Raw genomic sequence first — 24,230 nt, forward strand, 5'->3', positions numbered from 1 at the left:
ACCACCGCTAAAACGACGGTAAAGTGGCGCTAAAAACAGCGCTGATTTACCGCCGACGCCGCTCCCGGCCCAGTGTGAAAGGGGCCTATGGATTTACAACCACTTTAAGGCTCCCCAACAGGTCATGTTTTCAGGATTTCCATTATTTTGCACAGGTGAATTGATCAGTTTCACTGCCTTAGTAATTACCACACCCGTTTCATCTGAGGGAAATCCTGAAAACATGACCTGTTGGGGCAACTTGAGGACCGGAGTTGAGAAACACTGGATTATACTGTGAGATGGGCAGCCTGCCTCAGCTCTGTCCCTTTTCCCTATTTCTAGAAGAGTCAAGACAATGCAGTACCAGGAGCGCACTGTACAGTCTGATCACATGTAAACAGCCCTTTTAATGTCACTGCTTGGATGATACAACGCCTTCTACACGCTATAGATCTTTTGTCCCCTACAGCACCCCGTCCCCGGACCACGTCACGTGATTGACAGAAGTTGGAGCACGTGAGGACTGGAGTGCGGAGAGAAGAGAGATTGGCGGTAAGCCTGTGAGAGGTTGGTAGTCCGCTGGTTACATGGCGAGACACGTTGGTGTGAGTGAGGCGAGGACTGGGCAGCCTGCAGCGCACATCCTATGTGCTGTAGTGACAACATATATGGCGGAAGGTGCATGGGGGATACAGTGCGGCCCCTAGACTTGGGGCACATAGGGGGACACAGTGCTGTCCTTGGACGTGGGTGACATAGGGGACACAGTGTGGTCCTTGGACGTGGGTGACATAGGGGACACAGTGCGGTCCTTGGACGTGGGTGACATAGGGGACACAGTGCGGTTCCTGGACATAGGGGACTGGAGCGGAGTCCCTCCTTGCATCAGGCGCGCCCCCCCTCCCCAGCGGAGTCCCTCCTCAGTCCTCTCTCAGGCAGACCCCTCCAAAGATAAACCACCTCTCTACATCAGTATAGCCCCCCCCCTCACTGCAGACCCACCTCCATCAGTACAGACCACCCTGACCTCTGCAGGACAAACCACACCCTCCTCCATTAGTATAGACAACCCCCCAGGACAAACCACCTCACCCATCAGTACAGACCCCCCACCCAGGACAACCCATCCCTCTCCATCAGTATAGCCCCTGTGAGTGCAAACCCTCCATCAATATAGACCCCCCTGAGTACAGACCCCCTCCATCAGTATAGAAATCCCTCAGTGCAGACCCCCCTCCATCATTATAGCCCCCCTCAGTGCAGGACCCTCTTCACTGCAGACTCCCCTCCATCAGTATAGTCCCCCTCAGGATAAACCACCCCCTCCTCCATTAGTATAGACCCCCCCCAGGACAAACCACCCCCCCATCAGTACAGACCGCCCTAGGATAACCCCCTCTATGAGTATACCCCCCCCCCCCCATCTGTACAGATAACCCAGGACTCTCCATCAGGACTTGGCACCGCTCAGGATGCTGTGTTTGTCTGCTCCATTTACATAACCAAGAGGCGGAGCTTGGGTGGCAAGAAAGCGAATAGAAATGCTCCAGCTGGTCTTCTGTGAAATGGCGACGGAGACAGAATTGACCAGTGCCGCGGACCTCTAGCAGCAGTGGGGAAGAACAAAAAAAAGGGGGGGGAACAATTTTCGGACAAAGGTCTAAATCCCGGGACAGTTGGCAAGTATGGTAGACTAATATGAGAGACACATACACACACACACTCTGCCCTCGATTACAAGTGCGCTCCACCTCAAACTCGAGTTGCTAGCCAGCACAGGCGTGTAGAGCTAACAGAAATTTCTATTAACTTCATAGTCAGTCAGCTCCCTAGTAGCTACAAAGTTAACTAATCTGCCATAATATAATATGTATGCTCCCACGCTAGAACAGTGAAAATAAATGCTAAATAAAGAAGTCCATATAAAACGTGCAAAGAGGTTCACTTTTGTGAAAATGTTAAAATACAAATTATATGACTTGGCGGCAAATGCCACGGATGATTTTATCGTGGCATTTGTTGCCAGGGTATATATATTGGGGATTTAAAGGTTTTCACAAAAATTAACCTCTTTGCACTTTTTATTTGAACTTCTTTATTTATCATTTATTTTCATTGTTCTAGTGTGGCAACATCCATGTTATATACTGCTATATAGTGTTGTCTTTTTATTTAGGCCTCATGTTCACTGCTGCTGATAAACGGATGTTTAGGAGCAGTTGGGCATTTTTTTTTTTCAGCTGCCCCTGAACTCTCCTCTGTTATCTTATCAGTACATGTACACAGGGTCGTTTCTAGGCAGTTGAGTCTAGAAGCAAAAAAATGCATTCGGGACGGATGTTCAGAGGCATTTAACCAGTTCCCGACCAGCGCACGCCGATGTATGTCGGCAGAATGGCACGGGCAGGCATATTGGCGTACAGGTACATCCAATCTTTAATGCCGACCTCCCATCGCGAGCGTGCCGGTCGGGACCCCCTTGAGTCTGGTCGCGGGTCCCCCGGACTCGATCGCCGCGGGCATACCCGCAATCGTCTCATAGGGCAGCTGAACGGAGAGATGCCGTTGTAAACAGCATTTCCCAGTTCTGCCTAGCAACAAGTGACACTGATCTCTGCTCCATGTGAATGGAGCAGAGATCAGTGTTCACTAAAAGAAAGCCCAGCCCACCACAGTTAGTAACACACCCCTAGGAACACTTAACCCCTACACTGCCACCCACTGGTTAACCCCTTCACTGCCAGTGTCATTTACACAGGAATCACTGCATTTGTATAGCAGTGATTGCTGTATAAAAGACAATGGTCCCAAAAATGTCCGATGTGTCCGCCATAATGTCACAGTCATAATAAAAATCGCAGATCGCCGCCATTACTAGTAAAAAAAAAAATTTATAAAAATGCTATAAAAATATCCCCTATTTTGTAAACGCTATAACTTTTGCGCAAACCAATCAATCGCTTACTGCGATTTTTTTTTTTTTTTTTGCCAAAAATATGTAGAAGAATACGTATCGGCCTAAAGTGAGGGGAAAAATGTTTTTTTTTATATATATTTTTGGGGGATATTTATTATAACAAAAAGTAAAAAATAATGCTTTTTTTTCAAAATTGTCGCTCCTATTTTTGTTTATAGCGCAAAAAAATAAAAACAGCAGGGGTGATTAAATACCACCAAAAGAAAGCTCTATTTGTGGAAAAAAAAGGACGTCAATTTTGTTTGGGAGCCACGTCGGATGACTGCGCAATTGTCAGTTAAATGCAAACGTGGCATAAAGGAAGTTTTTAAATGTCGGTTACTATCTGTCAAGTTAAATCGTTCAGGAGAGGTTTTAAAACGTCACGTGTACATTAAGGCTATGCTGCCAGCAACTGTTTGTATTTACATTGATATCATCAGCATGGTTTCTATTTTTAGATTTTTTAATCTGCCATGATAGTTTCCTTTTATTTTAAGGTAAGAATTAACTATAACTGATTTTCTTTGATTTTACAGATAAGAAATGGCCCTTAATAAGTCAATGCACCCAAGAAACCGATATAAGGACCAACCTCCAAACTTTGCCCACTTGGCTTCCAAATATCCGGAGTTTCAGAAGCATGTTAGTGTGAGCCTGTCCGGAAGAGTAAGGTATATTCATTTTTTTTTTTTAACTATTCATTTAATATAATCTCATCTCTTCTCTCAGCTCCTGCTAGCTTTACAAATCTACACATTTAAGTAAAGTCTTGTTTAACCACTTTAAACTTCTGGATTAATTTACTAAAGAGTTGTCAGATAGGCATGTCCTTCATATCAAAATATACTCAGGTAATATCTTAAAATTAATATGTACAACTCCATTTCCCAAAAAGTTGGGAGGCTTTGTAAAATCTGCATAAAAACATATTGCAACGATTTGTAAATCTCCTAAACCGATTATTTTATTTACAATATAAAATAGAAGAGATGTCAAATGTTGAAAAATGAGAAAAAGTAACATTTTTAAGAAAACAAATAAGGTAATTTTGAAACTGTTGGCATCAACATGTCTCAAAAGTTGGGACAGGACTACAAAAAAGCTGGAGAAAATAAGTGGTACTAAGGAAGAGCTGGAAGAACATTTTGCAACTAATTAGGTTACATGGGGTATAAAAAGAGCACCTTAGAGAGTCTCTGTCTCAGAAGTAGATTTAAAAAATTTCAGAATAATGTTCTTCAACATAAAACTGCAAAGACTTAAAAAATATCACTGTCTACAGTACATAATCTCATCAAAAGATTCAGGGAATATGGAAACGTTGTTTCAGGCTAAAATGCGGTATAAAATGTCCGTAATGCTCAGGTGGCACCACATTAAAACGGCCATGATTTTTTGGTAGATATCACTGCATGGGCTTGAGAACACTTCCAAAAATCCCTGTCTGTAAACACAGTTTACCGAGTCATCCAAAAATGCAAGGTGGCGCTTTATCATGCAAAGAAGCAACCATATCTGAATATGATCCAAAAATGCCGCCATCTTCCCAGGGCCAGGCTCATTTAAAAGTTGGAAACTGTTCTGTGGTCAGACGAATCAAAATGTTTTTTTTTTTTTTCTGGCAACAATGGGTGCTGTGTCCTCTGCACTAACAAGGAGAGGGACCTTCTGGATGTTATCAGTGCTCAGTTAAAAAGCCTGCATCTCCGATGGTATGAGAGTGCATTAGTGTGTATAGAATGGACAGCTTGCTCATCTTTAAGGGGGACCATCAGTGTTGAAAGATGTATCCAGCATATTAGCAGAGCTGCATATGTTCCCATCCAGGAAAAGTCATTTTCTGGGAAGGTTTTGCATAATTTAGCAGAACAATGATAAACTGCATGCTGCATCTGACAAGAGTATGGCTTCATAGTAGAAGTGTCAGGGTGCTTAACCGGCCTACCTACAGTCCGGACCTTTCACCAACTGAAATTATTTGGCATATCTTGAAACAAAAAAATTACCCAAGACGGTAGAGCAGTTCGAATTTTATATCAGGCAAGAATTGGCCAACATTTCTCTCCAAAAACTCCATAAGTTCCCAGATGTTTACAGAGTGTTAATAAAAGAGGGGATGCTACACCATGGTAAACATGGCCCTGTCCCAACTTTTTTGAGACATGTTGCTGCCATCGATTTCAAAATGTCATTATTTTTTCTTAAATGGTACATTTTTTCTCAGCTTAAACATTTGTTAGATTTTCTATTTTTTTTTTTTTTAATGTAAATAAAATATGGATTTATGAGATTCGCAAATCACTGCATTATTTTTTTTATGTACAGTGCATCAGGAAAGTATTCACATCGCTTCACTTTTTCCACATTTTGTTATGTTGCAGCCTTAATCCAAAATGGATTCAATTCATTATTTTCCTCAAAATTCTACAAACAGTACCCCATAATGACAACGTGAAAGAAGCTGGTTTTGAAATCTTTGCAAATTTATTGAAATCGAAAAGAATCATATGTATATAAGTATTCACAGCATTTACTCAATACCTTGTTGAAGCACCTTTTGGCACCAATTACAGCCTCAAGTCTTATTGAGTATTATGAAACAAGCTTGGCACACCTATTTTTGGGCATTTTCTCCCTTTCTTCTTTGCAGGACCTCTCAAGCTCCATCAGGTTGGATGGGGTGTGTTGGTGCACAGCCATTTTCAGATCTCTCCAGAGATGTTCAATTGGGTTTGAGTCTGGGCTCTGGGTGGTTCACTCAAGGACATTCACAGTGTTGACCAGTAGCCACTTTTTTGTCATCTTGGCTGTGTGATTAGGGTTGTCATGTTGGAAGATGAACCTTTGCCCCAGTCTGAGGCCCAGAGCACTCTGGAGCAGGTTTTCATCAAAGATGTCTCTGTACATTGCTGCATTCATCTTTCCTTTTATCCTGACTAGTCTCCCAGTTACTGCCGCTAAAAAACATCCCCACAGCATGATGCTGCCACCACTATGCTTCACTGTAGGGATGGCATTGCCAAGGTAATGAGCGTTGCCTAGTTTTCTCCAGAAATGACGCTTGCCTTTTAGACCAAAGAGTTACATTTTTGTTTCATCAGACCAGAGAATTTTGTTTCTCATGGTTTGAGAACCCTTCAGGTGCCTTTTGGCAAACTACAGGTGGGCAGTCATGTGTCTTTTACTGAGGAGTGGCTTCCCTCTGGCCACTCTACCATACAGGCCTGATTGGTGGAGTGCTACAGAGATGACCGTTCTTCTGGAAGGTTCTCTCTTCACAGAGAAATACTGGAGCTCTGTGTCCAAGTGACCATCGGGTTCTTGGTCACCTCCCTGACTAAGGCCTTTTTCCCCCGGTCTTTGTTTGGCCGGGCGCCCCGCTCTAGGAAGAGATTTTTCTGTACCCTCCCAGATCTGTGTCTCAATACAAATCCGTTTCGGAGGTCTACATTCCTTGGACTTCATGGCTTGGTTTGTGCTCTGACATGTACTGTTAACAGTGAGACCCTATGTAGACAGGTGTGTGTCTTTACAAATCGTGTCCAATCAACTGAATTTACCACAAGTGGACTCCAAGCTGTAAAAACCGCTTAAGAGCCGGTTCACACAGGGGCGACTCCGATCCGACTTCAGGTCACCCCTAGTCGCCTCAGGTCGGACAACATGTAAAAATCAATGTAAGTGAATGAGAGACGTCTTAATGCACACTACTGAAGTCGCTCCGACTTCAGAAAAGGTTCCTGTACTACTTCTATCTGACTTGTAGGCGACTGGTACCCATTGATTTCAATGGAGGTCGCCTCCAAGTCGGATCTCCGTCTATACGGAGGCAACTCTCATAGAATTATCAGCTCTCAAGGGTGAACTCCACAGCAAATTTATTAAAAAAAATTGGCGTGGGTTCCCCCGCCGAGAGCATACCAGGCCCTTAGGTCTGGTATGGATTTTAAGGAGAACCACCTACGCCGAAAAAACGGCATGGGGTTCCCCCCAGATCATACCAGACCCTTATCCGAGCATGCTGGCCGGCCAGGAAAGGGGGTGGGGACGAGTGAGCGCCCCCCCCCCCCTCCTGAGCCGTACGAGGCCGCGTGCCCTCAAGATGGGGGGGCCGCGCCTTATCCCCATGTTTATGAGGACAAGGGCCTCTTCCGACAACCCTGGCCGTTGGTTATTGGGTCTGCGGACGGGGGGCTACCCCTACCCTTTCACCTGCGGGGAAAAAAATGTAAAAATACACAACGCACAAGGGTTAAATTTGTTTATTTGTTGTCGGGAAGAGGCCCTTGTCCTCATCAACATGGGGACAAGGTGCTTTGGGGTGGGGAGGCCGCAAGGCATCCCCCTATGTTGAGGGCACACAGCCTGGTACGGCTTAGGAGGGGGGGGGTGCCACTTGCTCATCCCCACCCCCTTTCCTGGCCGGCCGGGTAGTGTGCTCGGATAAGGGTCTGGTATGAATCTGGGGGGGACCCCCACGCCATTTTTTGCAGCGTAGGGTGTTCCTCTTAAAATCCATACCAGACCTAAGGGCCTGGTATGCTCTCGGAGGGGGAACCCATGCCGTTTATTTTATTTTTCCCCGTTGAGAGCTCATTCTCTGATTGGCCACGGCAAAAGTCGCCTGGCCTGGGGCGACTTAAAGTCGTGTTGTAAGTTGCCCCAAGTCGTGTTCAAGTCGTGTCCAAGTTGCCCCTGTGTGAACCGGCTCTAAGGGTGATCCTTGGAACGAGGGTGCACCTGAGCTAAATTTTGTGTCAGGTTGTGAATACTTGTGATTGTTTGTTTTTTTTTTTTTATAAATTTGCAACGAGTTGTCATTATGGGGTATTGTTTGTAGAATTTTGAGGAAAATTATGAATTTTGGAATAAGGCTGTAACCACAAAAAGTGAAGCGCTGTAAATATTTTCCAGATGCACTATAGATTTTACACACCATCCCAACATTTTTGATTTGGGGTTGTAAACAAAAAATTCATAGAAGTTTTAACATATTAATGTAATTTCAAAAGTCATTTCCATATTTTGAAATCTATAGTTTTATTAATACCTTGTATTCCGCCATGAAGGTCCTTTTTTAGGCATGTCCTGTGATGGGAATAGCGCAGTGTCACACTATCTTCCAGTTACCTTGTCACAAGGGATTCCATAGAGGAAAAATAGAGGCCATTTTAAAATGCATTATGCAGACATGGTCCACCGTTGCCACCATTAGAAAACTGCCCTGGTAATGCCATGTGAGCGCTGCTGATATGATACAAATGGTGAAGTCAACTTTTCTTACATGTTTAAAAAAAAAAAAGGCCATTATTTATGGTACACAATGTTTAGCAACTAAATATTATTCAGCTAGGCTTTACATCTACTTTCGATGCTCTACTTTCTTTTAGTTTGAACTTCAAAGACCCTGAAGCTGTCCGAGCCTTGACCTGTACTCTCCTAAAGGAAGACTTTGGACTGACCATTGACATACCCCTGGAAAGGCTTATTCCCACTGTGCCTCTGCGACTCAACTATATCCACTGGGTGGAAGATATTCTCAATTACCATAGCTCTGACAAATCTACAGTGCGACGTGGGATTGACATAGGTAACGTTCTTGTCACATTTACATAGAAATAAGCAGTATTTGTTACACAAGACCTTTAGAAAAGATAGACATCGCCAATAAATGTGTATATCTGGTTTGGTACACATCATATTTTCTGTAAAAAGTTATTTAATGTGAGATGCAAAAATGTGTTACACTTATAAAGAGGTCCAAGGGTAATGACTTTTTTTTTCTTTACTATAAATGTCTATTGATTTCAGTAGAAAATTCATGAAGCAAAAATGCAGAGGTGTGAATATAGCTTAACCCTTTTGCTGCCATGTCTGTATGTATGAACCTACAGCACCACTTCCAGCCACCCAGCTTATAGTAAAACAGTTAAGCAGACTCTGCTGAACAAACAGATAACTCTGATGAGTGGCTAACAAGCGGCAGATCAAAGCTATTCAACTAAAATATGCCCCCAGCTGCCGCTGCTTCTCTGCACTGTCTCTTGCCTCTCCACTTTTCGCCGCTGTTATTGACATCCATTATTTTATTTTTTTTGTCGGGTAAGACTTTATTGAGATGTCAAAATGAAAGAAATAGACAAAAGACAAGAAAAAATAGTACAAACATCCAGTTGCAATACACAAAATTCAAACCCAGCACCTTGTAAGATGAATCAGCTTAATAGAATTGCAATACAAATCACTGAGAACACAGTGTTATTGACATCTTGAACGCCCACCTATCTTTGTCACCTCTCCATGCTGCTTCACCCTCTCCAACACTGATTTCACCTGCCCTCATCACGATTCCCCTTCCCTGCAGTATTTTCTCCTCCCCACTTCGCTGGCTTCAGTTGTTTCAGGGGAGCCACAGGGACTTTAAAACAATTCCAGTGCATCACTCTGCCACTCCCCATCTGTCCCTGCTGTGCTGCTGACTAGCTTTCCCTCTCCCCCTCCCTCCAGCTGCAGCGGCTGCTGGAGTGGAAGATTAGTGTCAGAATAGAGAGTGGGGGGCTGGTAAAATGTGAAGCATAGTAAACAGTGTTTGTTATGCTTCAGTTTGTGAATGAATAGGAGTCTCTATACAGAAACTTCTATTCATTCATATGCAGGGCATATGAGGCTGCAGAGAAAGGGACTAGGGACTCTCTGCCTTCAGTCCTTTTGGCTGTCTCAAAAATGTGACCTCGGGTCTGTTTAGAGCCCTGATATCTCACCAAAGCCCCCCGCCATAGAAAAAAAGGTGTAGAATATAAAAAATAAAATTAACAAACATGGAAAGGACTTTCTACAGTGTTAGCCCCTACAAGGCTGTGTTTACCCACGCATTTTTTCTGTGCATCCCTGTGCAGGCAGTCTCATTGGTTTAATTCGGGATGTAGCAACTGCACAAACACAGCCATTGCTCGCAATTTGAAATCCATGTGGGTCTGGGAGCGTTTCGCTGAGCCCACACTGTCTCTTCGTTCAGGGACGTGTAGTCGTTGCATCCCAGCTGGACGCTATAGGACTGTCTACATGGGGATGTGCAAGTAAACATGGTCTCCATGGACATAGATGTTTCTACTAGGGGTGCACCGAATGGAAATTTTGGTGCAGAAACCAATACCGAAAATGAAGGATGCACTAGGCCGAAAACCAATACCAAAAATGACAACAGTTTTTTAAAAAATATTTATATTATTTTTATATATAATTGTATTGAATTTTTTAATATCAATTTAAATTAATATGCATTTATTGTTGCCCATTGTTGGCACCTTTAGTGCAAGAAAGGTCAAGAAAAATGCAGTCTCTAACCATCCCTTGTATCATGTCTGTAATCTCTTACTTAAAGCGGTAGTAAACCCGCAATTTTTTTTTTTTTTTTTTTTTTTTTTTTAAAACCTGCAAAGCAAAAGGCATAATGAGCTAGTATGCACCGCATACTAGCTCATTATGAAATACTTACCTTAGAACGAGGCCCCGACATCTCGCCCGATCCACGCCGAGGGAGCCGACATGCTCCCTCGGCGTCTCTTCCGGGTATCGCGGCTCCGGCGCTGTGAGTGGCCGGAGCCGCGATATCGTCACTCCCGCGCATGCGCGCGGGAGATTTAAATCCGGCCGGACGAGCGCTGCCGGATTTTCACGGAGAGAACCCCCTTGTGCGCATGCGCCGCTGCAGTCAGTGGCGCATACCGAGGGGAATATCTCCTAAACCGTACAGGTTTAGGAGATATTTTTTTTACCTACAGGTAAGCCTTATTATAGGCTTTCCTGTAGGTAAAAGTTAAAAAAGTGGGTATACAACCACTTTAACCACTACAATACAGTGCACTTTCACCCCCTTCCTTCCCAGCCCAATTTTCAGCTTTCATTGCTCTCGCACTTTCAATGACAATTGCGCGGTCATGCTACACTGTACCCAAATGACATTTTTATCATTTTGTTCGCAGAAATGGAGCTTTATTTTGGTGGTATTTATTCACGACTCAGTTTTTTTATTTTTTGCAATATAAGTGCAAAAAAAACGGAAATTTGGAAAAAAACTATATTTTCTATTTTAAAAGAAATCCAATCAAATCAAATTTTGTCATAAATTTAAGCCAAAATGTATTCTGCTACATGTTTTTGGTAAAAAAAAATTCGTTAAGTGTATAATAATTGGTTTGTGTGATCACGGACATATGTACGCAAATGATCATGTACATATGTGTGCAGATAATCATTGGAACATGTAATTTTAGTGGGACATATGTGGGGGACATGTGCTTTTTTTATTTGGGGGCATGTCTTTTTATTATTTGGGGACATGTGTGGTGACGTGTATTGTGGTGACATGTGTGTTTACACTGTAGGTTTATACTAGACTAGTGATCGGTGAGTAAAAAGCTGTAAAAACAGCTCATACTCACTGATCGCCAGCCGGCTGCAGCGATCTGCTCTCCTCTCCTCAGCGACGACTTCTGTGTGAGGAGAGGAGAGCCGATTGCCTAGCAACCGGCTGTTTGTTTACATCACATGACGGCCGTGATTGGACGCGGCCATCATGTGATCAGGAGGGCCAATCACAGAGCCCTCCTGCTGATCCGAGATGCGCAGTGTCCGGGTGACACGAGCGCATCGGGACGGTGAAACGAGCGCTGTGCGGGCATGCGCACGATCCCACTCCTTCTGACGGACATTCCTGAAGTCCAGTCAGAAGGAGGCGGTTCCCACCCGGCCGTATATATGTACATTGGCCAGGTGGGAAGTGGTTAAACACATTGCAAATAGTATTAGGAAAATTTCCATTCAATGCATCTAGCAGATATGATACAGTAGATGGTCAGAGACTGCAGACATGGTACAAGAGATCGATGCAGCCTCACCAGTGTCCATCATGTGCATCCTGCTTGTGCCCGGCAACCTCACCAGTGCCCGTCATATGCAGCCTGCTTGTGCGCAGTAGCCTCACCATAGCCCGTCATATGCAGCCTACCAGTGCCCAGCAACCTCACCGGGGCCCGTCATATGCAGCCTACCAGTGCACATCATGCAGCCTGCCTGTGCACAGCAGCCTCACCAGTGTCCATAATATGCAGCGTGTCTGTGCCTGGATCAGAGTGGCCATCTCCCTGTGTCAAGGAGCAGGGTTTGAATTGCCCGGGCCGCAGTAACAATGTCATGCCTCCTGTGATCACGTCACACTGATTCAATGTCCCACCATTGGATCAGTGTGCCGTCTATCACATGAGGCTGGACATTGTTACTATGGCCTGGACAATTCAGCTCCGTGACATGTGGAGATCGAGGAGAGGAGGAGGGAGTGGAGGACTGGGGCGATCCAGGGTGACACTCCCGCAATGGGCGGCACACGGGGCGGACCCTGTCCCCTTTCGGTATCGGCTGCTTTTTTGCTATCGACCAAATGAAAAAACAGTTTTCGGCTGCCAATAATTTTTGGCAGCCGAAATTTCGGTGCACCTCTAGTTTCTGCCCACCATGTGAACAATTCCTTAGCAGGAATTTATCAGGAATTTTGTAAATTGTTATGTTTATGTCCACTAATGATTTTAGTGTATTTTTACTGAACATGGCTATTTGGTTTGATTTAAGCAACTATTGCGGCGACCTTAAAAAAAAAAAAAAGCAGCAGCATGTTTTTTTTATTCTACAGGTCACGTGCTTTCAGAAAATGTATGGTTTTGTGGGTCTTTCACAAACTCTGAAAGCTGTAAAGGAGAAAAAAAAAGCAATAGAAACATTGCAAAAATGGTCTGGCCACATGAGCTAAAGAGTGGCGCGTGAGGCCTGGTAGTAAAAGTGTTAAAAGTTTGGATTTGGCTGGATATTATGAATATTTGCCTAACATTGTATAGCTGTAAGAAGACATTACTTGGATTTCTACTTGGATTTAGGTTTATGAATAAAGCCTCATTTAACAAACACTTCTATAGTGGCGTAGAGGTCAACAGGAGGAACCAGCAAGAGGTGTGTCAGACCTAAGAGATTGGCACATGCAGAAACTTCAGTTTCCCTTTTGGGGACCACTTTTATTAGAGAGGCATTCTGTGACATGTACTGCAGGAATAACAGTCCTTCCAGTTCCTCCCTCAATACTAGCTTTCAGCCCTGCACTTATGGCAGACACAGCCATTCTATGTAACATAGATCCAGTCAAAAGTCTTTTGGTCTATTGGCTTCACTGTGGGGAAGTCTTATGCCGCGTACACACGATCGAATTGTCCGGCGGACCACAGTACGCTGAACAATTTGATCGTGTGTGGGCTCCAGCGGACTGTCATCGTTAGCTTTCAGCGGACAATCTGTTCGTCAGTGTGCTAGTCTGGCGGACTAAGAATGACGCATGCTCTGAAGCCAGTACGAGACGGAGGCTACTGGCTATTGAACTTCTTTTTTCTAGTCCCGTCGTACATGCTGTACGTCATCGTGTTAGAAATCGCCAGACTTTCGGAGGGTCAGTGTGTAGCCAAGTCCGTTCGTTATAAAGTCCGGCGGATTGTTTGCCGGACCAATTCTGCTGGACAATTCGATCGTGTGTACGCGGCATTAGGTTTCTTTGTTACTAGCTTGAATATTGTAAGATGTGTCCCTCACTCTCCCTTTCTTCTCTCCCTGTCCCTTCCCTCCTCCCCATGCTATGGGCCACTGTGTGACTGGGCACATAGGGGTGCGGTGCACTTACGTGGCCGGTAGTCCTCCTGGGGGGGGGCTCTGGGTCCTGGCAGGGGGCTGCGCTGGTTGTTGGGGGGCTGCTCGTTCTCCCTGTTTCTGGGCCATGGTGGGGTGTTTGTGCTGTGTATGACATGTGGGGAGGCCGCTGCGTGCTCCGAGGCCATTTTTTTTGTAGCCACAGCCAGTTTTTTGCTTCAGCCATTTTCTAGTAGTTCGGCGGCCATTTTCTTGGCGCCTCAGATATTTTTGCTGAGGCGGCTGGTGGCCATTTTCTAGTAACCTCAGGTAGTTTAGCTTCTAGCGCTGGGTGCTTCTTTCCTTCTAGAACAGCACGCTTTCCACACAGACACCTTGTGGATGACACAGGGGAGAGCGTACAGCACACCTGGGTCAGGATCGTGAGTCCTGTGGGGGGCCCCTCAGTCTATGGCAGCTTGGAGGCTGGACTTTTTGTGTGACTTGCCTTAGGTCCCTAAGTGGTGACAGGCGAGTGTGGGTCAGCATGGCATGAGAAGCTGGCGCTTCTTCCCCAGACAACTCTGTTATTGCAACTGGTTCCCCTGCACCTGCGGTGCCTATGGACGCTCTGTTGGCAGTCCTGGAGGCCTTTGTTGCCAGGGTGGAAGTGGCGTGCGGGTGCAAGGGGGGTAAAAAATGCCCCCTACCCCCCACATCTTCTGGGGAAAGCTCTGATTCAGACTCTGGCCCCGCTGTGACAGGCGGCCCCTGTTCTGATGTATCAGAGGATTCGGACCAGGACAGTGAGGATGACTCGGTGTCCAGGTCAGCGCAGGAAAAGGCGCTTGTTGGAGCACTTATTACAGCGATGTGGGATACCCTAAAAATGGAGGATACGGCGGGGGCATCTACAAAGGTGTCGGTCCCTTTCGGGTCCCACAAGCTGGCACGCACGGCTAAGGTATTTCCTTACCCAACTTATTTTGATAAGTTTATTTACAAGGAGTGTGGAAAACCACAGCGGGCTTTTTCAGTCCCGAAACGCATGGTGGTGCGTTGCCCCTTTTGAGGAGAGTCTCCTGAAGAAATGGACATCTCCTCCAATTGTTGACCTCACGGTATCCAGGTTAAATAAGATAACCACGATTCCGATGGAAGGGACTTCTGCTTTCAAGGACCCTGCCAACAGAAGGGCCGAGGCAGTTGCCCAGTCCATGTTTACGGTGGTGGGGGTCAGCATTTTGGCCAGTGTTAGCCATGGCCCTGGTGTCACAGACGCTTACTGAATGGGCTAAATTGTTGCACCGTGAATTGGAGAAGCAACAGGCTTCCCCGGTGTGGAGCTGGCGGACCAGTTGGTGCAGGGCCTTAATTATGTCTGTGATACGGCCCCCTTGCTCTCTAGAGCCTCAGTATCAGCAGTAGTGCTAGGTCGCCTGATTTGGCTTAAATGCTGGTCTGTGAACCGGGAAAGCACCGGCAGACTTGCCCTTCCAGGGAAAAAGGCTATTTGGAGCCTTGCTGGATGACATTATTAAGAATATTACTGGGGGTAAGAGTACATTGCTCCCACAGTCCAGAAAAGGGAAGGAGCCACGCCGTAGGCAAGGGCCCTCCTTTTCCACTCAGAAGAGTTCCCAGTCCAATAAGATGCCTGCTGAGGGACAAAAGCGTCCCTGGTTTCGCAAGCCTGGGAGCAAATCTGTTACCCCATGAAGGTTTGCCCCCGCACCGACTCGGGTGGGGGGGGGGGTCATCTTTGGGAGTTTGCAGCCCGATGGATCTCCCTACTTTCCGACCAGTAGGTCTGCAAACTGGTTTCCTCAGGGTACAAGATAGTTTATTTCTTGTCCGCCAAAAAGATTTTTTTCCCTCCAACCTTCATCTTCCAGCTCTTCGGGAGGCCCTGTTTGGGGCAATCCAGGACTTGCTGCCGTGTGGGGTGATCGTACCTGTACCGATGCCAGAAAGGTTTCGGGGATTCTACTCCCAATCTGTTTGTAGTCCCAAAGAAGGAAGGGGTCCGTCCAGTCCTTGACCTCAAGGCCCTCAACAGCTTTGTGAAGGTACAAAGGTTCAGGATGGAATCAGTTCACTCAGTGGTCGCTGAACTCCATCAGAGGGATTTTCTGGCATCCCTGGACATCAAGGACTCATACTTGCATGTCCCCATATGCATCAAGCATCAGAAGTTTCTGCGATTTGCGGTTGGACGAGCACTACCAATTTGTAGCTCTCCTATTTGGCCTGGCGTCGGCACCGATGATCTTCACCAAGGTGCTAGCCCCAATTTTGTTTTTGCTAAGGCAGCGAGGGATTGTAAACTTGGGTTACCTGGACAACCTCCTTCTGAGGGCAGCTTCTGCCTCAGAATTAAGGGAGGATGTGGCAATCGCCATGCAAACTCTTCGGGAGTTTGGTTGGGTACTAAACATACAGTAGTCGGTGTTGGTTCCTGGAGTACCTGGGCCTGCTTCTGGACTCCTCGGCGAGTGTCTGTCTGTCTTTGGACAAGCTGCAGACTCTTCAACCTGCGGTGAAGTTGTTGGTGTTCTGCAGGTGGTCGTCGCTGCATTTTTGCATGCGAGTCCTGGGTTTCATGGTAGCCAGTTTCGAAGAGGTACATATGCTCAATTCCACACTCGAGTCTTGCTAGAGGAGATCCTGTCAAATTGAGAGAAATCTCCATTGTCCCTGGGTTGTCAAATTCGAGTGAGCCAGCTAGTCAGGGGCTCCCGGCTCTGGTTGCTGAGGTCGTCGGCTTTTCGGTCTGCGAAGTCGTTCCTTCCTCTTCATTGGACGGTGGTCACAACGGACGCCAGACTGACCGGTTGGGAGGGGGGCGGAGTTTGGGGTGTACAGTCAGCTCAGGGTCGGTGGACCCAGGAAGAATCCCACCTGCTAATCAACATGCTGGAACTTCGGGCAATAAGGCGGTGCCTCTCCACATGGTCACAAAGGCTGCAGAGGCGTCCGGTCAGGATCCAGTCAGACAACGCCATGACGGTGGCGTATGTCAACCATCAAGGAGGAACAAGGAGCTTGGCTGCAGCACTGGAGGTTGCTCACATCCTGCGGTGGGCAGAGCAGTGTGTGCTGGCACTCTCGGCCGTGTACATTCCGGGCATACAAAACTGGCAAGCGGACTACCTAAGTCGTCAGATGCTGGACCAAGGGGAATGGTTGCTACATCCAGATGTATTTTGGCTCCTTTGCCTAAGGTGGGGCATGCCAGATGTGGATCTCCTGGCTTCTCGACTCACTCGGAAGGTACAGAGGTTTGTGACCAGGTCAAAGGATCCCTGGGCAGATGCACTTGGTGGCTCCATGGGGCAATTATCGACTGATTTATGCTTTTCCACCACTCAAACTTCTACTATGTGGAGTGGAGGCTGTGGGGATTCCGGTAGTTCTGATTGCCCAAGATTGACCTCGGCGTCTGTGGTACGCCGACATAGTAAGAATGGTGGCGGATGTTCCTTGGCAACTGCCAATGAGAAAGCACCTTCTGTCGCAAGGTCCAATACTTCATCCTGATTTACTGTCACTGGCTTTAACGGCATAGCTGTTGAAAGCCAGGTGCTAAGGGACCGAGGCCTGTCAGATTCGGTATTATATCCACTATGATGAGGGCACGGAAGTCATCTTCTCTGAATATTTATCATCGTACGTGGAAGACCTACATCTCCATGTGTAAGGAGATGGGGGTGGCGTCCACGTACATATTCAGTTTCCAGGATCCTGCTGTTTTTGCAGCGAGGAGTGGATCAGAAACTTGCATTAAGCACCATTAAGGGGCAGATATTAACTGTGGCTTTCTTTTTTCAGCATCCCTTGGCGACTCATTCGGTACTCAGGTGAGTACGTTTGTTTAGGAGGTTCGACATGTGGCCCCTTCAGTTCGACCACCACTACCTCCGTGGGATTTGAATCTGGTGCTCTCGGTTGCTTCAGAAACTGCCGTTTGAAAACCTTAAGGAGATTCCTAGTAGTATTTCTAGTGGTCATTACATCTGCCAGGAGGGTTTCTGAGTTGGCGGCCTTGTCTTGCATGTCTCCCTACTTTATCCTCCACAAGGATAAGGCGGTGCTGCACCACAGCCTTCGTTTCTTCCAAAGGTTGTTTCGGCCTTTCATCTAAACAAGGACATTGTGCTTCCGTCCTTATGTCCTCGGCCATCACCCCAAAGAGGTGGCTTTGCATTCCTTGGACATGGTCTGGGCTCTGCTGGTGTATCTGTCTGCTACTGCTCCTTTTTGGAAGGTGGACTCGCTGTTGGTATCGGTGGCTGGTCCGAAGAAGGGACTGGCGGTCTCATCGGCCACCATCTCTCATGGATCAGACAGATTATAATTCAGGCTTATGCCATAAAGGGATGGACGCCCCCCCTTTCCTGTCACGGCACATTCTACCAGGGCAATTGGTGCCTCTTGGGCTTCCTGACATCAAGCGTCTGTTTCCCAGGTGTGTAAGGTGGCGACCTGGTCATCCGTTCACACTTTCACAAAATTTTAAAATTTGATATGAGCGCATCTTTGGATGCTTGCTTTGGCCGCAAGGTTTTGCAGGCAGCTGTTTATGGTTGCAACTCCTCCGTTGAGGAGCTCTGGTTGTTATGGGTGTAGTGATTGTGGTTTGTCCGCCCCCCCCTGTTTCTTTGACACTGCTTGGGGACATCCCTAAGGTCAAGATGAGCTGCTATTTGTTTTGTACTGCTTTTGACAAACTGAGCTGCTGGATGCAGTGTGAGGGGTTATAGCCAGTAGGACCGCCCCCTCGGCGGTACTGTGCAAGTGTTACTGTTTTTTAACACTTTCTGCCTAGTCCTCTCCTAAAGGGGCGATATAACCCTAAGGTCAAGATGAGCTGCTATGTCCGTCAATGAACTTCAGAGAAAAGGATTTTACGGTGAATACAAAAATCCTATATTTTTATTTTTTTTCAGCAATGGAAGTGTGTGTGGTAAGCATGCATACAGGCCATGGCAGTTGAGTGCATTACGGTATTAACCACTTCAGCCCTGTAAGAATTGACCCTCTTCCTGACCAGAGCACTTTTTGTGATTCCGCACTGCGTCGCTTTAACTGACAATTGCGCTGTCGTGCAACGTGGCTACCCATCTGCCGATCAACATGCAGTTTGCACGTTCAATACTTTTTCCCTGTGTCATTCCATTTTTTTACATTTAACTTAATTTTTTAACTTATTTGTTTTGGTTTCTCTGTATGTATGGATTGCATGGGTTTCCAACGTGGTGAATTTCATGTCAATGGCACCTTTAGAAATATATTTACCTAGAAAAATGGTTACATGTTTAATACTTATTTTAGTGTGTGTGTGGTGTGTGTGTGTGTGTGTGTGTGTGTGTGTGTGTGTGTGTGTGTTTTTTTTTTTTTTTTTTTTTTTTTATGGTGACGTTGAGAAGCATGTATGCAAAAATCTAAGATTTTCTTGTGTGCTTGGGTATATATGTACAGTATATTTTTGTTTTGGATTTTTATTTTACTAAGATAAAATCAGATGTGAACTAACATCAGATATGATTAGATATTAACAGATGTGCATTACCCTGTTCCTCAAATAAATCTACTATTAGCTGCAGTCTTTTGTCTGTGCTTTTGGTTATTATAATGGTTTCCCCATATGCCCTCACAACTTAGATGTTTGCCCTCTTTACATAGTGGTGACCGTTTCACTCACATGTCACTTCCTGCTGGGCTCCTCCATGCTGAGCTGCTACCCCTTCTTCTTGCTCACCATCTGCTGCATGAGAGGAACCTGCGGATCTCTGCCTCTTTGTATAGTCGACAGTTGTTCCAAGTCCTCTAATTGATGATGTGGCTGCTTCAGTGTGTTCCTTGAACCCAATAATGTTCACTTGCAAATTTTTGGATTTGTCTGAAGGTCAAAGGATTATTATAATTTTTTTTAGTTTTTTTTTACTTTCATTTTAGAAATCCTGGTTTGTGTTGAAAGTCTGTTGGGGAATCTATTATATTTATATCAACATTGCATTTCACTGGTCCCACTAACTTGTTCCTCCATGGTCTTGTGCTGAAGTTCAACTATACAGTCTCCAATATAATTCCTTGTACTCTGGTACTGGGTATACATGGTTTATATATTGAGCTTTGTGGTAGCCTTTGTTTTTATTTCCTGCTGTATTGCTTTAAAATGTATTTGCAGTGTAGCTTTTTCCACATTATTGCCACAGTCCCCTTTTTGCCTCCACTACTCTTATGGGTGGACCTTCCTGTCTGAAAGCATGTTGGCCACAAGGGGATATGCTGAAGGGCACTGGGTTTGTATCTGCATGATGTGCCTCTGCGTCTTAATTTAGATGGCGCATCTGTTGTATGTATTATACTTTTAGTTTTTTAGTTTTTTGGCAATGCAAGGCTACTATTGTAAAATAAATATTAGAAATCTTTGAGTATTTCAATCCAAGGAATAATACAGTATCTCACAAATGTGACTAAACCCCTTACATTTTTGTAAATATTTTATATCTTTTCATGTGACAACACTGAGAAAATGACACTTTGCTACAATGTAAAGTAGTGAGTGTACAGCTTGTATAACAGTGTAAGTTTGCTGTCCCCTCAAAATAAGTCGACACACAGCCATTAATGTCTAAACTGGCAACAAAAGTGAGTACACCCCAAATTGGGCCCAAAGTGTCAATATTTTGTGTGGCCACCATTATTTCCCAGCTCTGCCTTATCCCTCTTGGGCATGAAGTTCACCAGAGCTTCACAGGTTACCACTGGAGTCCTCTTCCACTCCTCCATGATGACATCACGGAGCTGGTGGATGTTGGAGACCTTGCGCTCCTCCACCTTCCATTTTGAAGATGCCCCACAGATGCTCAATAGGGTTTAGGTTTGGAGACACGCTTGGCCTGTCCATCACCTTTTACCCTCAGCTTCTTTAGCAAGACAGTGATCATCTTGGAGGTGTGTTTGGGGTCGTTATCATTTTGGAATACTGCCGTGTGGCCCAGTCTCCGAAGGGAGGGGATCGTGCTCTGCTTCGCATGCTGAGCATGTGCACTCAACTTCTTTGGTCGACCATGGCGAGGCCTGTTCTGAGTGGAACCTGTTCTGTTAAACCGCTGTATGATCTTGGCCACCATGCTGCAGCTCAGTTTCAGGGTCTTGACAATCTTCTTATAGCTTAGGCCAACTTTATCTAGACCAGCAATTCATTTTTTTTTCTTTGACCAGAATGAGAGAGTGAGAGCAATAACACCAAATGTAACGCAGCTGCTCCCCATTCACACCTGAGACCTTGTATCACTAACGGGTCACATGACATCGGGGAGGGAAAATGGCTAATTGGGCCCAAATTTGACATTTTCACGTAGGGCTGTACCAGGGTGGATTTGATTTAAATCACTAGTGAAAAGGCTTGATTAAAATCAACTTGCTTTAAATCATAATTTTTAAAGAGCAACTGTCATCTCTGTCCCGCAGGGGCTCCTCTGACCCGCTGTTGACTCACTGACAGTACCATTCACTTTAATGGGACGGGTGGTGATGTGGCAGTGACACAACATGAGGGACGTGGTGGCAGCAGGTGAGTGGATGCCCGCTAACAGGCGCTGCCATGATGGATCAGGTGCCCTTTAAATGTAAGGACTTAATTCTTGCTGGCAGTTAGAATCTTTAATATTTGCAAACAAAATGAAGGTTTCCTATTTAGAATAATACGCTGTCAGGTTAGTAAAACAGCAATATCAGAACCGATTGAATCATACAGTTTGAAGTGTACATAGATTTGCAAAACAATGTGATAAAGGAATATTCCGGATCTTCATGATTACTGTGACATTGTGTGAATGCATCAATGCCAGTACATGTTATCTCAGCTTTCAGAGCTTGGATTAATTGAATTTACCCAAAATTTTAATATTTCAGAATATACAGCCTCATGTTACATAAGCTCCATTTCATGCTGTATAAACAAAATTATTAATGTATCTTAAATAGAAAACTATTATTATATTATTTAGGTTTTTACTCCAAAATCATTTTATTAAAATAAACTTGATAAAAAACAAAAACAAAAAAGTTTAATAGAAAAAAAATCAGATTTTTTTTTTTATTTATTTAAAAAAAATGATTTATATCCACCCCGGGGTTTACTCGCTTTTGTTGCCAGCGGTTTAGACATGAATGGCTGTGTGTTCTGTTATTAGGGGACAGCAAATTTACACTGTTATACAAGCTGTACACTCACTACTTTACATTGTAAAAAAAAGTGTTATTTTTTTCAGTGTTGTTACATAAACGTATAATAAAATATTTACACAAAAGTGAGGGGTGTACATTTTGTGAGATAATATATGTTGGAAAAGAACTGATTTAGAGATATCTGGCCTGTAATTGAAATGCGTGTATGATTGTAGTTATGGCTTAATTAAAGGGTAATAAAAATAATTAAGGGCATTTAATTAAAATTCAAACATAAAGTGATCCTGTTTCTAACTATAGCGAATATGCCTGGAAGTATCCGGTGAAAGAAGGTAAATGCTTACCTTTCTGGTGGGTGGCAAGAGATATCTTTTCTTTCTTCCAAAACAAAAAAGACGTGTCGCTGCTATCTGACGTGTGTGTGTGTGTGTGTGTGTGTGTGTGTGTGTTGGATAGTGTTTCCCCCACTAGATACTTTGATTCCTCCCGCATCTCCTTTATCACTACTGTATCCTAAATTGGCTTGAGGGTAAGAACCACAGTGCCTTAGCACCTACATCCTACATCTTCCTCCATCCGTAAGCAAATCCTGAAATCTGAAATGAGTGTCTCTGTGCAGCGTCATTCTATAAGCCCTGGGTGAGGTTAGAGCCATGACCCCTCTGAGGTCTCAGGTGGTGGGTTAAAGTATGCAGGATGTCACTCAGCTTGGCAAAGGAACAGTGGTGGATTGGGTTGCTGGGATTGATAGTGAGTATAGGAGTTGCTGGGGGGAATCCATTCTCCCCCCCCCCCCCCCCCCCCAAGCTGGAACTGGGCAAATTTTAATAAAAGAACACCTAATACTGCAGTAAGGGTCCGTGTTCAGGCTGTTCTTGGCAGCAATTACAAACGGCTACACCAACACATAATGTACAAGCATGGTCTTCTGTTGTCACAACCAGGAAGGTAATCCAGAGCATTATGTGCAGCCAGTGCTAAAATTGGTGCATATAGACATGAAGTAGCTGAAACGGGTTGGAGAAGATCGGCAGCATTTAAATGCAAAAAAGGTAAAAATAGTGTTTATTGTACTGTAATAGTTTTGCTTCACTTGCCAAATACTGCCATAGGCCAGAGTCATTGGCCTTAATTCCAAAAGGTGCCGTTAACAGGAGTAAACATTTCTTGGTGGCATGGGACTGGGCAATAATCTACTGGGGCAGTAAGGAGGTTTGACATTTTCCATCGGAACTCAAGAAATAAAAGTGATGATCACAGAATCGGTGGCAGATCTTTAAATAATGATTAACATAATGCAGTCACATTTAAAAAAGAAAAAAAAGCAAAACTTTTTTTTCAGTTAAGAGACCAATCTTATATGTTTATACCCCACTAGCTAATAAAGCACCAGTCTGACTCTGAAAGGGATGGGGTTCTTCCTTACTTCAGAGTTTATGGTAATTTTTATACATACTGGCTCTCTTGTCCAATTTATAATCGAATTTTTGCTGATTTAAGCATTATTTTCAAGCATTAGATATGTAAATATCCATAGCACAAGGCTAATTTCCATAATCTTACAAGTCTGCCCTGGTGTTCAGTTACATATTGCATTTGGCTTCCAAACCTTGACGATCACACTTCAATGCCCCTGGAATCAGGCAATGGGAACATCCGTGATTCCCTTAAGCACAAGCAGCCATGTGTGAAGACTATCCAGGTTGCGTGTCTGTGGTGTGCGAGGTTCCCTGTCTCCATCCCATTTATTGTGTCAGAAATGCTGCATCACAACATATTGCTGAAAGCTTGTCTATTGAACGGTATCTCACTGCAATTAACAATTCTAATGTTATTGATTTCTTCCCAGAGCCCAAGACTATTCTGTTTTCAGCATTTTATTAAAGGTCATGCAGAGTAGAAAGATAAAGATTTTCTTAAATCGGGAACTAACAATTTGGGCCTTATTTTTTGGTAATTTAAACAATGTGTGTGTGTGTGTGTGTGTGTGTATATATACACACACACGTGCAGCTCAAAAAATTTGACTATCATCAAGTTTATTTCAATAATTTAATAAAAAAAAGTGATACGCATATAATCTATGATATATAGATTCATTACACACAGTGTGATATATTTCAAGCATTTCTTTCTTTTTAATTTTGATGATTATGGCTTACAGCTAGTGACAACCCAAAATACAGTATCTCAGTAAATGAGGATATTAAAATGTTCATTGTTCTAGACTCATGGTGTCGCACTCTAATCAACTAACTCAAAGCACCTGTAAAGGGTTTCTGAGCCTTTAAGTGGTCTCTGTCTGGTTCAGTAGGTTACACAATCATGGGGAAAACAGTTATTGACGCAAGTCACAAAAGGTCATTGCGACAGAAGAAGTTTGTCCGGAGTGCTGTATCCAAGCATATTAATGAAAAGTTGAATGGAAAAA

At 44.6% G+C, this 24,230-nt stretch overlaps 1 protein-coding gene across 3 annotated transcripts in view; it reads left to right on the forward strand.

The window, feature by feature from the left end:
- Positions 1–377: 377 nt before the first annotated feature.
- Positions 378–24,230, forward strand: part of METTL16 (methyltransferase 16, RNA N6-adenosine) — a 139,891-nt gene continuing 116,038 nt past the window's right edge. Inside the window, exons 1-3 of one of the 3 annotated variants that reach the window (XM_077480496.1) lie at positions 378–534; positions 3,478–3,612; positions 8,332–8,531. In XM_077480496.1, coding sequence (XP_077336622.1) covers positions 3,485–3,612; positions 8,332–8,531 — 328 coding nt within the window. In that variant the 5' untranslated portion in view covers positions 378–534; positions 3,478–3,484. Of the gene's footprint in view, positions 550–3,477; positions 3,613–8,331; positions 8,532–24,230 lie in introns of all 3 variants that reach the window. The other 2 variants (XM_077480494.1, XM_077480495.1) reach the window with 2 other exon arrangements.

The sequence above is a fragment of the Lithobates pipiens genome, unplaced genomic scaffold (assembly GCF_037356315.1).
Source record: "Lithobates pipiens isolate NorthernLeopardFrog02 unplaced genomic scaffold, aLitPip1_a1.2 Scaffold_16, whole genome shotgun sequence".
NCBI classification, from domain to species: domain Eukaryota; kingdom Metazoa; phylum Chordata; class Amphibia; order Anura; family Ranidae; genus Lithobates; species Lithobates pipiens.